General features: G+C 40.7%; 1 protein-coding gene across 1 annotated transcript in view; it reads right to left on the bottom strand.

Annotated features, from left to right (window-relative positions):
* Nucleotides 1-14,208, bottom strand: part of B4GALNT4 (beta-1,4-N-acetyl-galactosaminyltransferase 4) — a 577,155-nt gene extending 562,947 nt beyond the window's left edge. The window contains exon 1 of the mRNA XM_030202455.1: nucleotides 14,058-14,208. Coding sequence (XP_030058315.1) covers nucleotides 14,058-14,208 — 151 coding nt within the window. The remainder of the gene's footprint in view (nucleotides 1-14,057) is intronic.
* Between the last annotated feature and the right edge of the window lie 215 nt (nucleotides 14,209-14,423).

The following is a 14,423-nucleotide window of genomic DNA, read 5'->3' as shown; positions in this document are numbered from 1 at the left end:
ACTTTTTTGCGCGCTAAAAATTAGGGTGTGCTAATGCTAGAGACACCCATAGGAATATAATGGGTGTCTCTATCATTAACGCACACTAAAAAGTTAGCAAAGCGGCTTAGTAAACAGGGCCCAAAGATGCTTATTAGAGTATAGCCTTAGTTAAAAACACTGTTAAGTTGGTTCATGAAATAATTGAATTGTTTTTTTGCTAAGCTAACCTCATCACACCAGGATCACAAACAGTGTAAACAGATAAAGAGAAATTATCATTCCTGCATGCTCCATAGCACTGTTGTGCACTGCCAAGCAGAGTATCTAGGTTTGATTACTGGGTCAAGCTTTATGTTTCCTGGGTCAGTCACGATTGAGCAAATCACAATCATCATGCAAAAGCAACACCTAATGGCCAGAATGAGGACCCGGGGTAGCAGGCCTCCAGGAGGAGATCTGGGGCCCTGTTTACAAAGGAATGCTAGCGTTCTTTAGTACTGTGTAGAAGCCAGGGGCATATCTGCGTGGGGCCTCAGGGGCCTGGGCCCCCACAGATTTCGCCCTGGACCCCCCTACCGCTGCCAACCCTCCCCCTCCGTTGCTCGCCTACCTTCGCTGGCGGGGGACCCCAACCCCCGCCAGCCGAGGTCCGCGTCCTCCTGCCACTGCCGGCTGCCTTTAAAAGAATTCCGTCAGCTGGCGGGGGACCCCCAACCCCCGCCAGCCAAGCCGAGGTCCTTTCATTTCTTCCGCTAAAGCTGGCGCCGAAAGTTTCTTTTGAGTCTGACGTCGCTGCACGTTGTACGTGCAGGACGTCAGACTCAGAAACAGAATGAAGCTGACGGAATTCTTTTAAAGGCAGCCGGCAGGAGGACGCGGACCTCGGCTGGCGGGGGTTGGGGTCCCCCGCCAGCGAAGGTAGGCGACAGCAACGGCGGGGGGAGATTGGCAATGGCAGCGGCTGGGGAGAGGGGGATCGGCAATGGCGGCGGCGGCGGGGGGGGGGGCTATAATGTGCCCCCTCACTCTGGCCCTGGCCCCCCCTACCGCCGCAGTTCAGATACGCCCCTGGTAGAAGCCCACAATATTCCTATGGGTGCCTACATAGTTAGCGTGCACTAAAGAACTCTAGCGCGCCTTTGTAAACAGGGCCCCTGAATTGGGGCCCCAAGCTTAGGACTATCACCACGATGGCTAGGTAAACTGAACTGGGAGCAGGAAAAAACACAGCTGAAAAAACGCAAGTAGCTGCAAATGAAGCCTCATGGCACTATAACCCAATGACGGACACCACTGATTGAGATGTAAGCCAAATGGTAATTACCAGTCATAAAAATAAAGACAACCCACAGTTTAGGATTCTACATAAAATGTCATAATAATGATAATAAAAACAATGCTACAAAATTAATGCTATTGGCACTGCCCAAAATATAACTGCTTCTGATGTTTGTTTACATCTTCACAGTGAGTTTTTTCTAGCAAAAAAGGTGCCGGTACTCAAATGCTAGGCCACCTGTGATCACTGAGGGACTCACCCCACAATAGCCAGGCCCCCTGCAACCAGTCATAGAATCTATAACAAGACAGAATTGGTGTGCAGAGCCTGAGCTCTTTCATTAAAACTTGGGGTCCATGGGTCAATTTTAGCAGACAAGGGAAAGGTGCTGGTACTCAGTACCCCCCAAGTACCCCCTCAAAAACAGCCCTGCATCTTCAGTCAAAGTCCACATCTTGAGACATCACCGCCAACTGCTGTGAAATTCCAAAGTACAGACTGTGCCCAATAAAAAACAGAAATAACATAATAATACAGTAAATGGTAGCAAAAAAAAAAAAGACCACACTGGCCCAGCAGCAGTTCTTCCACTTTAGTTGAAATAAATACAAATGATCCATATATATGACCGTCTCTGTGAAAAGGTGACTAAAACAGCAGATCCAAAACCTTGAGAATGGCCTGTTTTTCATGTCATGGGGTCCATAAGCAGTCTGCAAATGTTACATGTTTGAACTTCTGTAACTTTTTAATTTTTTTCAAATAAAAGGATGGGGTTTGCACTGTTGTATTACAACTTGTTTGTTCTAACAGAATTCATTAAAACCCCATTTTTATCTGATAACTTTAGTCACCTTTTAAGAACATAAGAATAGCCATACTGGGTCAGACCAATGGACCATCTAGCCCAGTATCCTGTTTTCAATAGTGGCCAATCCAGGTCACAAGTACTTGGCAGAAACCCAAATAGTAGCAACATTCCATGTTACCAATCCCAGGGCAAGAAGTAGCTTCCCCATGTCTGTCTCAAGAACAGACTATGGACTTTTCCTCCAGGAACGTTTCCAAACCTTCTTAAACCCAGATACGCTAACCGCTGTTACCACATCCTCTGGCAACGATTTCCAGAGCTTAACTATTCGCTGAGTGAAAAAATATTTCCTCTTATTTCTATTAAAAGTATTTCCATATAACTTCATTGAGGGGCCCTTTTACTAAGCCGCGTAAGCGTCTACGCACGCCCAACGCACGCCAAAATGGAGTTACCGCCCAACTACCGTGTGGCTCTTGCAGTAATTTTATTTTTGGCGTGCGTCCGATACGCAAGTCTGAAAAATAATTTTTATTTTCAGACAAGAATAACGAATGCGCGCCAAGTCGCATTTGACGCGCCTAGGTCATTACCGCCTGGATTCTTTACCACTAGGTCAATAGCTGGCGGTAAGGTCTAAGACCCAAAATGGATGCACGGCAATTTTTTTTGCCGCACATCCATTTTCGGCAAAAAAAAAAGGCCTTTTTCACAGGCACGTGCACCAAAACCCACATCTACACTACCGCAAGCCATTTTTCAGCGTACCTTAGTAAACGGACCCCTGAGTGACCCCTAGTCTTTCTACTTTTTGAAAGAGTAAAAAATCGATTCACTTCTACTCATTCCCAGAAATGGTCATATATGTTTCCTTTTGCCTTTAAATATATATTTTTAAAGCATACCATCCAGAGGCTTTAGCAACTGTTTCACAAAAGGAAAGATGATTTACTAAACAGACATCTAAAACCTGTTAGTACCCTGTTTCCCCGAAAATAAGACATCCCCTGAAAATAAGACCTAGTAGAGGTTTTGCTGAATTGCTAAATATAAGGCCTCCCCCAAAAGTAAGACCTAGCAAAGTTTTTGTTTGGCCCCAATGGGCCATGGACACAGAAACCTTAATTTTTTTCGCTGCAACCCAAAGATGAAATAACATTAAAGAAATGCAAGAAACAAGACTGAGGTGGAAATTATATCGTCCAGCGGACTCCTACCATCCTCCTTCACGCTTTTGTGAAGATGAACTACCGGTAAGTGAGCCCGGAAAGAAAAGAAACATCCCCCTTGCAGAAATAATGAAAGAAAAGAAAATGAGTAACTGAGCCCTTTCGGTGCTGCTCCATCGCCCAAGAGCTAAGTCAGACTAGAAGGATGGAAAGTGTTGTGAATGTACAGGAGGAGCGCATAAAGCGCCACCAACAGGGAATGGAGCTACCGTAGAATTTTTTTTTAACGTTTGTAATACGGTAGGGATGATCCTGCGCCCTAAGCCCTCTAACAACCTCCCGAGACCCCCAGCCAGAGCAGCCCAGCCCCACATTCCATTACCTTCCCTAGTGCATACCCCTCCTCCATTCCCAGCCCGGCCAGGGCGGCTCTGCTCCGCTCGAGTCCTGCGGTCACTGTGGGCAGATAGGCGAGCCACGGCCTACTCCTGCAGGATATCACTCCCCCACTTCAATACTGTTCCCGACCGCCACAGTCCCCCTACTACTCCCGAAGAAGACATCCCCTGAAAATAAGACCTAGCGCATCTTTGGGAGCAAAAATTAATATAAGACACTGTCTTATTTTTGGGGAAACACGGTATTTATACAACTTAAATCCATAAAATGCTCTTTGAAACCCTGATGCCCAGACAGAGTTGAGGATGCTGACAAATGTCAGTGAAGTGACCTTCTAAGGCAGGCTGATATTATAACACTTGTCAGCACGAGGCTAAGTTCTGATTATGGATGGGCCGTCCCAAAATGTCCATTTCACTTTGTTTCCCAGGTCATCTGCAGCAACATTTTGTTTTGGTTAGTCTTCACTGTCGTTAAAAGTGTGTTCTCTGATTCTATATATCACGCCTAAAAAAAAACTGGTGCCAAAAAAAATGCCTAGGCGTATTTTATAAAGGTACACCTAAATTTAGGCATACTTTACAGAATACACCTAAATTTCCATGCAGTTTATTAAATATGCCGAGTGCCCGTCCATACGACTAAATTTAGTCTCGTACAGTAATGCCAACGCCTAAATCAGGTGCAGACCGGGTGTATTCTATAACAATGCTCATAGATTTTAGAAATGCCCACGACCTGCCTATTCCACACCCATGGCCATGCTCCCTTTTCAACTATGTGACTTAGAGTCTACACGCATCACATTACAGAATACGCTAAGACAATTGTGCACGTAAATTCTAATTGTCAATTAGTGTAAATAATTGCTTAATTGGCAATTATAAGCACTGATTGGCTTAACTAATTAAGTTGCGCACACAAATCCAGAATATGACCGTATTCGCACACACAACTTAAGTCGCGCTATACAGAAACCAGGAGATAGTGTGCACTATTTGCAAAAAGGGAACACTCTCTCAGAAGGAGCAGACAAAACACATTTTGGGCCCTGTTTACTAAGGTGCGCTAACATTTTTAGCGCACACTAACACTAAAAACACCCATAGCAATACATGGGTATCTCTATCGTTAGCATACATGCAAAAAATGGTAGCATGCCTACAGCGCAGCTTAATAAACAGGGCCTTCTGTGTTTTTTGGTTCACTGATATTATTACACACTATTTGTAAAGCGCGCACATAAGTATCAGCAAACAAAAAATAGAAAATGTGGTTCTTTTCTGCTCTTTTTCATGTAACAATATGCAAAGACATGGGATTTGTCTCTGACACTTCCAGTGTAGCTGCAAACAATAGCCCGTCCTTAATTTTGATAGCTGCTTTGGTCTTTATGGACTAAAGGCCCTGTTTACTAAGGTGCGCTAGCGTTTTTAGTGCGTGCTAAAAATTAGCATGTGCAAACTGTGTAGACGCCCATAGGAATATTATGGGCATCTGCATGGTTAGCAAGCGCTAATGCTTAGAGCACACTAAAAATGCTAACACGCCTCTAGCACGGCTAAACAGGGCCCTAAATTCTATAAATGTAGCCAAAAATATAGAGCTTACTGCTATTCTATAAATGGCACTTAAAGTTAGGTACCGTTTAGAGAATAGTGCTTAGCACCAGGAACCATGACTTCATTTAGGCACAACCATTTGCACCAATGAAACCTTGGTGTAAATTAGGAATGGATCCCCTTTATTCTGTAACAATGTGCATAAATTAAAAGCCCCTGATCTGCCCATGACCATGTCCCCTTTTTGTACCCACATGTAAATTTTACATGCAGGTCCATAAAGGGGGCGCAGCCATAGAAGGGCCATGGAATCCCACACCTAAATTTACGCACGCACATTTTAATTAATCTAATTAGCACCAATAATTCCTTGTTAAAATCTCAATTATCAGAGCTAATTGGTTCATTATTCAATTAAATTGCACATGTAAGTTAGGCACTTGTCCAAATCTGTGCACGCCATTTTTAACAAAATTTATAGAATTTGGGGATATGTGACTTGAATTGTAAGTAAAAGTAATTCAATTTTTAAAATAAAGGAGCAAAACACAAAAAGAGAAGAGAGAGAAATATTTCTATTCAGTTAAATGGGGCCAGGCACCGTCACTGTGTAGCACATCATTACACAACCAGCAACCATTTTCATTGTTTCTGAGTTCTAGACATGTGGTGGTAAAGGCTCAAGTAGTACTTTGATTGTAACCACAGAAAGGTAGTATATCAAGTCCCATTCCCTTTCCCTAAACAGTCGCTTGCTAATTTTAATATTAGTGCACAGCCATTTACTGCCCCATTTAAAAAAGGGCCTTTTTCCCGCTACAGTAAAACGTGGCCCAGCGCGTGCCAATTTCATGCGCCAAAGCTAGTGCAGGCCACTTTTTTACCGTTGCTTGGTAAAAGGGCCCCTAAGTGCTTTGAAAATGAGCCCCTTAGTCTCATAGACAGTCACTTCTCACAATCTTCACAAATACAGAAAATTAAAAAAACAAAAGCTGGTAAGACTGCCAAATAAAATGGAGAGTAAGTCCAAAGTGAGGCCCTCGTTTCTCATGGAAAATCTAAATGGCATGCCACTGCATCTGGGTATGAGGAAATATAAGAGGGAGGAATAGCTTGCAGAACAAGTAATATAACCTGAGGATGGTAAGGTAGTGCACCATTCTATGGGGTCCTTCTATATCACATGCCTAACTGCATAAAATGACATTCTGTGGGACACACTCAGGTATCCCATGGTAATTGACAAATGTGCACGCGCTACCTGCGAGCTAAAAAATATTTCAACTTTTTTGAGGGGGCGTGTCAGGGGGCAGAGACTGGGCGTTCCTGAGCTAATTAGCAGAGTTACTTCACTGCATGCTAACTGGGTAGCACACGAATGCCATGTTAACCCTTACTGCCCACAAAATGGGAGATGGTAAGGGTTCTCATGGTAACAAGTTTTGGGCTGGGATTGGTCTGTTATTGTTTAGTTTGGGTGAGTGCCCCTTTATTAGTTAGTATATAAGAAGGTAAGAGAGTTTTTCACCTCATTTGCTTTTTCTCACCAATTGTGAGTTTTTTTTGCTTCTGGGGTTTTTTTCTCTTTGTCCTTCTCAGGAAACCAGTGATATTAACCTACTCCTGATACAACAAGGATAGTATAAATACTTTTGTATTTTTCCTGTTTGGAGATTTGAGGTTTCAATTGTTTGTAATATATTTTAAGTGGAGCTTTTTCCACAATTCAAGGGACACTCACAAACTAATTATATATAGCAAACTCCTTGTAGAGAGTTAGAACATTTTTTAATGGCCATGTGCTAATGGCAACATTAGTGCATTGCTAATAATACAAAAATATACAAAAATGCCATTTTTATGGCTGCAGTAAAAATGGCCTTAGTGCATGGAAAAAAAACCCGCATAAGGGCTTGCTAAAGCCACTTTTTGCTACAGCTTAGTAAAAAGGTCCCTATGATTCTTCCCATATACTGCTGTCTAATCTTATAGAAACACCTTTCAAGCCATACTTTGAGAATCAGGTGCTCAACATTAAAAGTTTATATTTATTTACTTATTTATGGCATTTTATGCCACATTAAACATGAATTAGGGTGTTTTGTGGCTGTACATGAGAATTGTGATATTATGATCCCTTGTTTCATATTGTTGACGGTCTGCATTTTCCGTATGGGTGGTATATTGGTGTATTAGGTTCTGCCCAGTGTAATGTTTATGGTACAGTAAGGTTCTGAGTGTGTTTTTGCACAAAGTTGTGCATAGTGTTTTGCAGTTGAGCGATTGTGGTTAGTATATGCTTTGAGCAACCACTTTATTCTTTGACATATGATACACATCTAATATCTAAATTTAATAAAAGGTATTAATTGTGACTTTTATTTTTTTTTTTTCTGTGTGTTATCAGATAATTATGGATTTAAGCTCCACCCCTGGCCCCACCCCTAACCCGGCCCCCTTTAGCCTCCCCAAACAGTTGGGCCACCGACCGCCTATGGCGATGGTACAGGGAGGAGGGTTTTAGATTTGAAAGGAATTGGGCAACATTCTGGGGAAGGGGGAGCCTATTTCGGAAGAATGAGCTCAACCTTAACCTGGGTGGGACACGGCTGATGCCATCGGCATTTAAAAAGGAAACAGCAGCTTTTTTAAACCAGAACCTGCAGGAAGACCGATAGTCATTCAAAAACGCGTGGTTCGGAACAAGGTATCTTTCGAAGGTATCACCAAAACAGGGAAGATAGGGTAACCATTGCCCCATGTAAGCCGCATTGAGCCTGCCATGAGTGGGAAAGCGCGGGGTACAAATGTAACAAAAATAAAATAAAAAATTAACCCAATAGCAAGGTTGTAAAAGAGATCATAGTAGATCAGGTGTCTTTAAATAAAAATCTAACAAAATATTGCAAATTAATACTGCTAACTATTGAGTAAGATGTAAATAGGAACAAACATAGTTTGAAATGTCTATATGCAAATGCCAGAAGCATAAGAAATAAGATGGAACAGTTGGAATATATTGCACTAAATGAAAAATTAGATATAATAGGCATCTTTGAGACCCGGTGGAATGAGGAAAATCAGTGGGAATCATCATACCAGGGTACAAATTATATCGTAGTGATAAGGTGGATCAAATTTGTGGAGGGTAGCATTGTATGTTAAGGAGGGCCTTGAATCAAATAGATTGAAAATTCTGCAGGAAACAAAACACATCTTGGAATCCCTATAGATTGAAATTCCATGCATAAAGGGGAAAAGGAAAGTGATAGGAGTGTACTACCGTCCACCTGGCCAGGATGAACAGACAGATGTAATGTTATCAGAAATTAGTGAGGCTAACAAACTGGGCAACACAATAATGGGTGATTTCAATTACCTCGATATTGACTGGGTAAATGTAACATCAGAGTAAAATTCCTTGACAAAATCAAGGACTGCTTTATGGAGCAGCTGGTACAGAAGCCAATAAGAGGAGGAAAAATCTAGAACTAGTCCTTAGTGGAGCGCATGATCTGGTGCAGGAGTTAATGGTGCTGGGGCCGCTTGATAACAGTGCCATAATATGATCAGATTTGATATCGGCTTTGGAGTAAGTATACACAGAAAATCCAATACATCAGCATTTAACTTTCAAAAAGGAGACTATGACAAAATGAGAAGAACAGTGAAAATAAAACTTGCTGCAAAGGTCAAAATGTACATCAGGCATGGATGCTGTTCAAAAATACAATCCTGGAAGCCCAACCCAAATATATTTTGTGGATTAAAAAAGGAGGAAGGAAGACCAAACCACAGCCGGCATGGTTAAAAACTGAGGTGGAGGAAGCTATTAGAGCTAAAAGAAAATCCTTCAGAAAATGGAAGAAGGATCTGACTGAAAATAATAAGAAAATAGTATCAACGGAAGACCACAAGATATACAATACCAAGTCTGCAAATTCTCTACCTACATACTTGGATAAACAATATACGTTTTAATTTTTTATAATACAATTATATGGTGTTTAAATGTGCTCAGACCATATCCATTCCAACCATTATATGCCCAAAGGGAGTATGTGGTGATGTCACAGATCTGTGACATCACCACATACTACCCTCCAGTGGTCATTTGGTCATTTGGGGCACCTTTTTGAGGCTTGGTTGTGAAAATAAAAGGACCAAATAAACCCGGCGAAATACTGCTTAACGCCGCTTTTTTTTTTCCATTATCGGCGAAAGCCGGCCATCTGGTAGCCACGCCCATGCCCGCCCATGTCCCGCCTTCGCTAATCTACCAACACGCCCCCTTGAACTTTCGCCGGCGATGCTGTCAAAAATGCTGCTTTCGATTATACCGATTTTGCCACTTTTAAGAAATCGCCGGCCATCTCCCAATTTGTGTCGGAAGATGGCTGGCGATCACTTTCGATTATAAGCTGGATAGCCAACATGGATTTAGTGATGGGAAATCTTGCCTCACCAATCTATTACATTTCTTTGAAGGGGTGAACAAACGTGGATAAAGGTGAGCCGGTCAATATTGTGTATCTGGATTTTCAAAAGGCGTATGACACACACAGCAAGGGTGACAAAAGACAGAGCAGCAGACAATGTCCAAACAATTGTCTTTATTATAACACCCGAGACTCGACACGAGTCGTGTTTCGGCCACATTACTTTGCTGTCACTGTATTTTTTAGCTATAGTCCTATGAAACTCTTTTTACAAGTTTTTTTTTTTTGGGTGCCATTTATGATTTTGTTAAACTGCCATTTATCTGTGCTTGGATAATATAAAATAGTATTTCATACCCATTCCCATCTATATTACAGTAGTTATTTTCATCTTATTCCTTTTTTTGGGATCAGCATTTTACACTACACAGATTAGTTCAGTAACGTAAGTTCCCGCCAATACTTTTTTGTTTATACTCCGGAGAGTTCTTGTGCTCACATTTTCAACAAACAGGAAGGCGTTTTTTTCTTTTATTACGTCACTTCTGATAGTCACTCTCGCGCGATATTTATCTCAACTCAGCAGCTTTTTTTTTTTTTTTTTTAGCATTCAAATGGTTCGGACATTGTGTTATCATAACAGCTGTTGCCTGACTTCCACATGTAGTTCATCCAGTTTAGACTACAGTTCTTTTTTTTTTTCTTTTTTTCTTCTTTTATGTTTCAAACTGCTTAGCCACTAAAATATGTCAGCACTTTCCACTGTTTAGACAATACGGTGCACATTTTACAAAGTTTTTTCAGCAACATTTCTTTTTTTATTTCTTTTATTTTTTATTGGTTCCTCTTTCAATATCTTTCATTTTACAGTATAGAAACATGTTATCAGCTACAAACAATATTTTTAAACCTTTTAGGTTTTGATATGAGATTATTTCTGCTATTTACTGGTGCTCCTCTTTTAGCCACAGTCTTATGTTTATTTCCAGGTGCAGTATGTTCAATCCATAAATTGCATGCACTCATTTTCAATAAACGTTACATCAAAAAAATTTTAACATGTGGCATCTACATCCAGTCTATACATATCAAACGGAAGGGCACAATATCTCTACCTATTTGCCAATATTTACCTTTAACCATAAGATAAGAGTTCACACATTTCATACTATTTTACCATTTTTTATATATGCAGTTACATATTTCTGTATTTTAAAAAATTCTTCCTTTTTCAGGTATTAGACATCACGTGTATTTCATTAAGGCTAACTAAGAATCATCACACATCCAATAGAAGGTATTATTTTTGGACAATATGTTTATTTTATGTACTTGTTTTACAAGAATACTTCTTATTGTATTAATATATTCATTGTTTTTTATTCATTTAATTATCAATATTGTGTTAAAAAATTATTTTTATCTATTTTATTTATTTGATTTCTTACTCATTTATCATTTCTGTATAATAATAGTATATATACATTTGCTTTAGGACCATATGTTACGTCTATATCTATTTAATCTATACTGTGCCAAGATTTCATTAATATATTTATATTTGTTATTGATTTTATATATGTGTTTATAGACTTCTGAGGAAGGCCTTTTTACGCTGTAACACAACTTGTGTCATGTCTCGGATGTTACAATAAAGACAATTGTTTGTACATCATCTGCTGCTTTTTCCTTTGTCACTCTCGCTGTGTTTGATTTGCTTGCGTGACTGCAAGGATTAATTCTGTCTTTTGCCGTTTGACAAAGTACCTTATGAAAGACTCCAGAGGAAATTGGAGAGTCATGGGATAGCAGGTAATGTCCTATTGTGGATTAAAAACTGGTTAAAAGGTAGAAAACAGAGAGTAGGGTTAAATGGTTAGTATTCTCAATGGAGAAGGGTAGATGGTGGGGTTCCCCAGGGGTGTGTGCTGGGACCGCTGCTTTTTAACATATTTATAAATGATCTAGAGATGGGAGTAACTAATGAGGTAATTAAATTTGCTGATGACACAAAGTTATTCAAAGTTTTAAATGGCTTGTGAAAAATTACCTTATGAGAATGGGACACTGGGCAACTAAATGGCAGATGGCATTTAATGTGAGCAAGTGATATATCTGGAAAAAAGGAACCCGAATTATAGCTAAGTAATGCAAGGTTCTACATTAGGAGTCACCAAACAGGAAAGGGATCTCTGTGTCATCGTTGATGATAAGCTCAAACCCTCTACACAGTGTGCGGCGGCGGCGGCTAAGAAAGCAAATGGAATGTTAGGTATTATTAGGAACTGAATGGAAACCAAACATGAGGATGTTATAATGCCCTTATATCGCTCCATGGTGGAACCGCACCTCAAATACTGTGTGCAATTCTTGTCACCGCATCTCAAAAAAGATATAGTGGAATTAGAAAAGGTGCAGAGAAGGGTGACGATAATGATAAAGGGGATGGGATGACTTCCATACGAGGAAAGGATAAAGCAGCTAGGGCTCTTCAGCTTGGAGAAAAGACGGCTGAGGGGAGATATGATAGAGGTCTATAAAATAATAAGTGGAGTGGAACGGGTAGATGTGAATCGCTTGTTTACTCTTTCCAAAAATACTAGGACTAGGGGGCACACAAGCTACATAGTAGTAAATTTAAAATGAATCAGAGAAAATATTTCTTCACTCAACGTGTAATTAAACTCTGGAATTCATTGCCAGAGAACGTGGCAAACGCAGTTAGCTTACCAGGGTTTAAAAAAGGTTTGGATAGCTTCCTAAAATAAATGTCTGTAGACAATTATTAAAATGGACTTGGGGAAAATCCACTGCTTATTTCTAGGATAAGCAGCATAAAATGTATTGTACTGTTTTGGGATCTTGCCAGGTACTTGTGACCTGGATTGGCCACTGTTGGAAACAGGGTGCTGGGCTTAATGGACCTTCAGTCTGTCCCAGTATGGCAATACTTATGTACATTTGCATAAACTGTGTCCCCCGTGTATGTAAATTTATCATATGTATATTTTTTATGGATATCCTGAAAATCTGATTGGCTGTATGGTCCCCAGAACAGGTTTGGGAAGCTCTGATCTATGGTCACCCTATTTGACCCCCAATTCTCAATTTCTAAGTCCTGTTCAACCAGCTGCTCCACCCAATCTTGCTGCATTTCTAAATCCAAACTGCAATTAACACCCCATTCAGGCTCTCCACATGTAAACAGGGATCTTAACTTTGAGGACAGTCACCACTGCACCAGTCTTGTTTTCTTCACCCTGGGAATTCTATGTATCTCTAACGCTGGCTGTCTCAATTCAACAAACAGCAAAAAGAAAACAAAACTATGATGTTGTGTTACTGCTCTCAAATTTCATACTCAAATTAGTCACTTTTCTCTGCACTGCAACATTAACTCTCCCTGTTCAACTTTTTAACAAACCTGCTTTTCAAAATTAAATTTAAGGTGATAATTAATGTTCAGCCTACAGCAGTATGTGATTTCTAAGCCGCTTCCAGCGTGGACTGAACCCCAGATATTAAACATCAATCAGAGTATGCGCAGTTCCTGGCACTGAATACTCAGGTGTGTGCAGACCCGGAAGTTAACTGGGCACTGGCCAATATTCATACTGATGTCCAGTTAACTCGGCTCAGGGCCCTTTTTACTGCAGCTTGGTATAAGGACCCCTATGTTAGGACAGCCTTTTTGCTGTCCTTACTGTGGACTCCTTTTACAAAGTGACACTACTGATTAGCAGCACACTGAATGCAAAGAAGCCCATTCAATTCAAATGGGCTTCTTTGCATTCAGTGCATGCTAATTGGTAGCACCTTTGTAAAAGGAGCCTTTTATGCGTTTACTTAGCCATTTAGCAAACTGAATATTGCCAGTTAACAGGATAAGTGCTGGCTCCATCCAAACTTCACCCCCAAATCGCCCCTAACCTAGCAGGTTAGGAAATGGCCGGTTAGTGGAAATATTCAGCAGAACTACCTGGTTAAATGCTGATGGATATAGGCAGCTGGCCAGCTCAATGGGGTTTAACGGGGCAGGAGTCAATCCTGCCTGGAAAAAAAAAACCCTTTTGAATATCAACCCCTAAGTGATTTTAAATTAGGGCTAGCAAAGGGTTTTCTTTCTTAGCTCTTTCCTATTAGGTATCTTTCTTGGCTTCGCCCAATCCAAAACTCAACAACAATCCATCATGCATACTCTCCAAGATTTCTCTGTTTTCTACCACAGAAATGAAGCTGTGATCTCTTGTAATCATGGCTGCTGTCCCTTTAAGCAACCTCTTATTTTGCTGTGGCCAGTCATCTTAAGAGCAGTGGTTATCCTTCCTCACATGATGCTAGCACTAGCAGGTTTCTGTCAAGGAAGAATGGAATAAAGAATAAAAGCACTTCTATTTCTGAGCAGGTGCCCATTACCTTTGCTGTATCCAAAGTTCAAGCGAAGAGCTTTGCCCTGGCGGACCTGGTTGATATGCAGATAGGTGAACCAGATGGCAAAGGTGAGAAGCACCAAAAGGAGCAAGAGTTTAAACTGCTTCCGGATCTTCTTCACCGGAAACCACAACATCCTTGAGACACCATTACCAAACTTTTGCAGGACTAACACGTCAATCAGTAGCACCAGTGCCCACTTCAAAACAGAAGAAAAAACACAAATGCCACCAGGACTCAGGGCTCCATTTCTGCACAGAACAGTTGTTTGTTTTGTTCTGATGCCATACAATTAAATCCTCAGAGTATTTAAAATATCTGCAGATAGGAAAATGAAATCTTGCACCTCCT

Source organism: Microcaecilia unicolor, chromosome 4, assembly GCF_901765095.1.
Source record: "Microcaecilia unicolor chromosome 4, aMicUni1.1, whole genome shotgun sequence".
Classification (NCBI taxonomy): Eukaryota; Metazoa; Chordata; class Amphibia; order Gymnophiona; family Siphonopidae; genus Microcaecilia; species Microcaecilia unicolor.
Note: the sequence above shows the minus strand (reverse complement) of the source record. Positions and strands in the feature narration are given on the sequence as shown.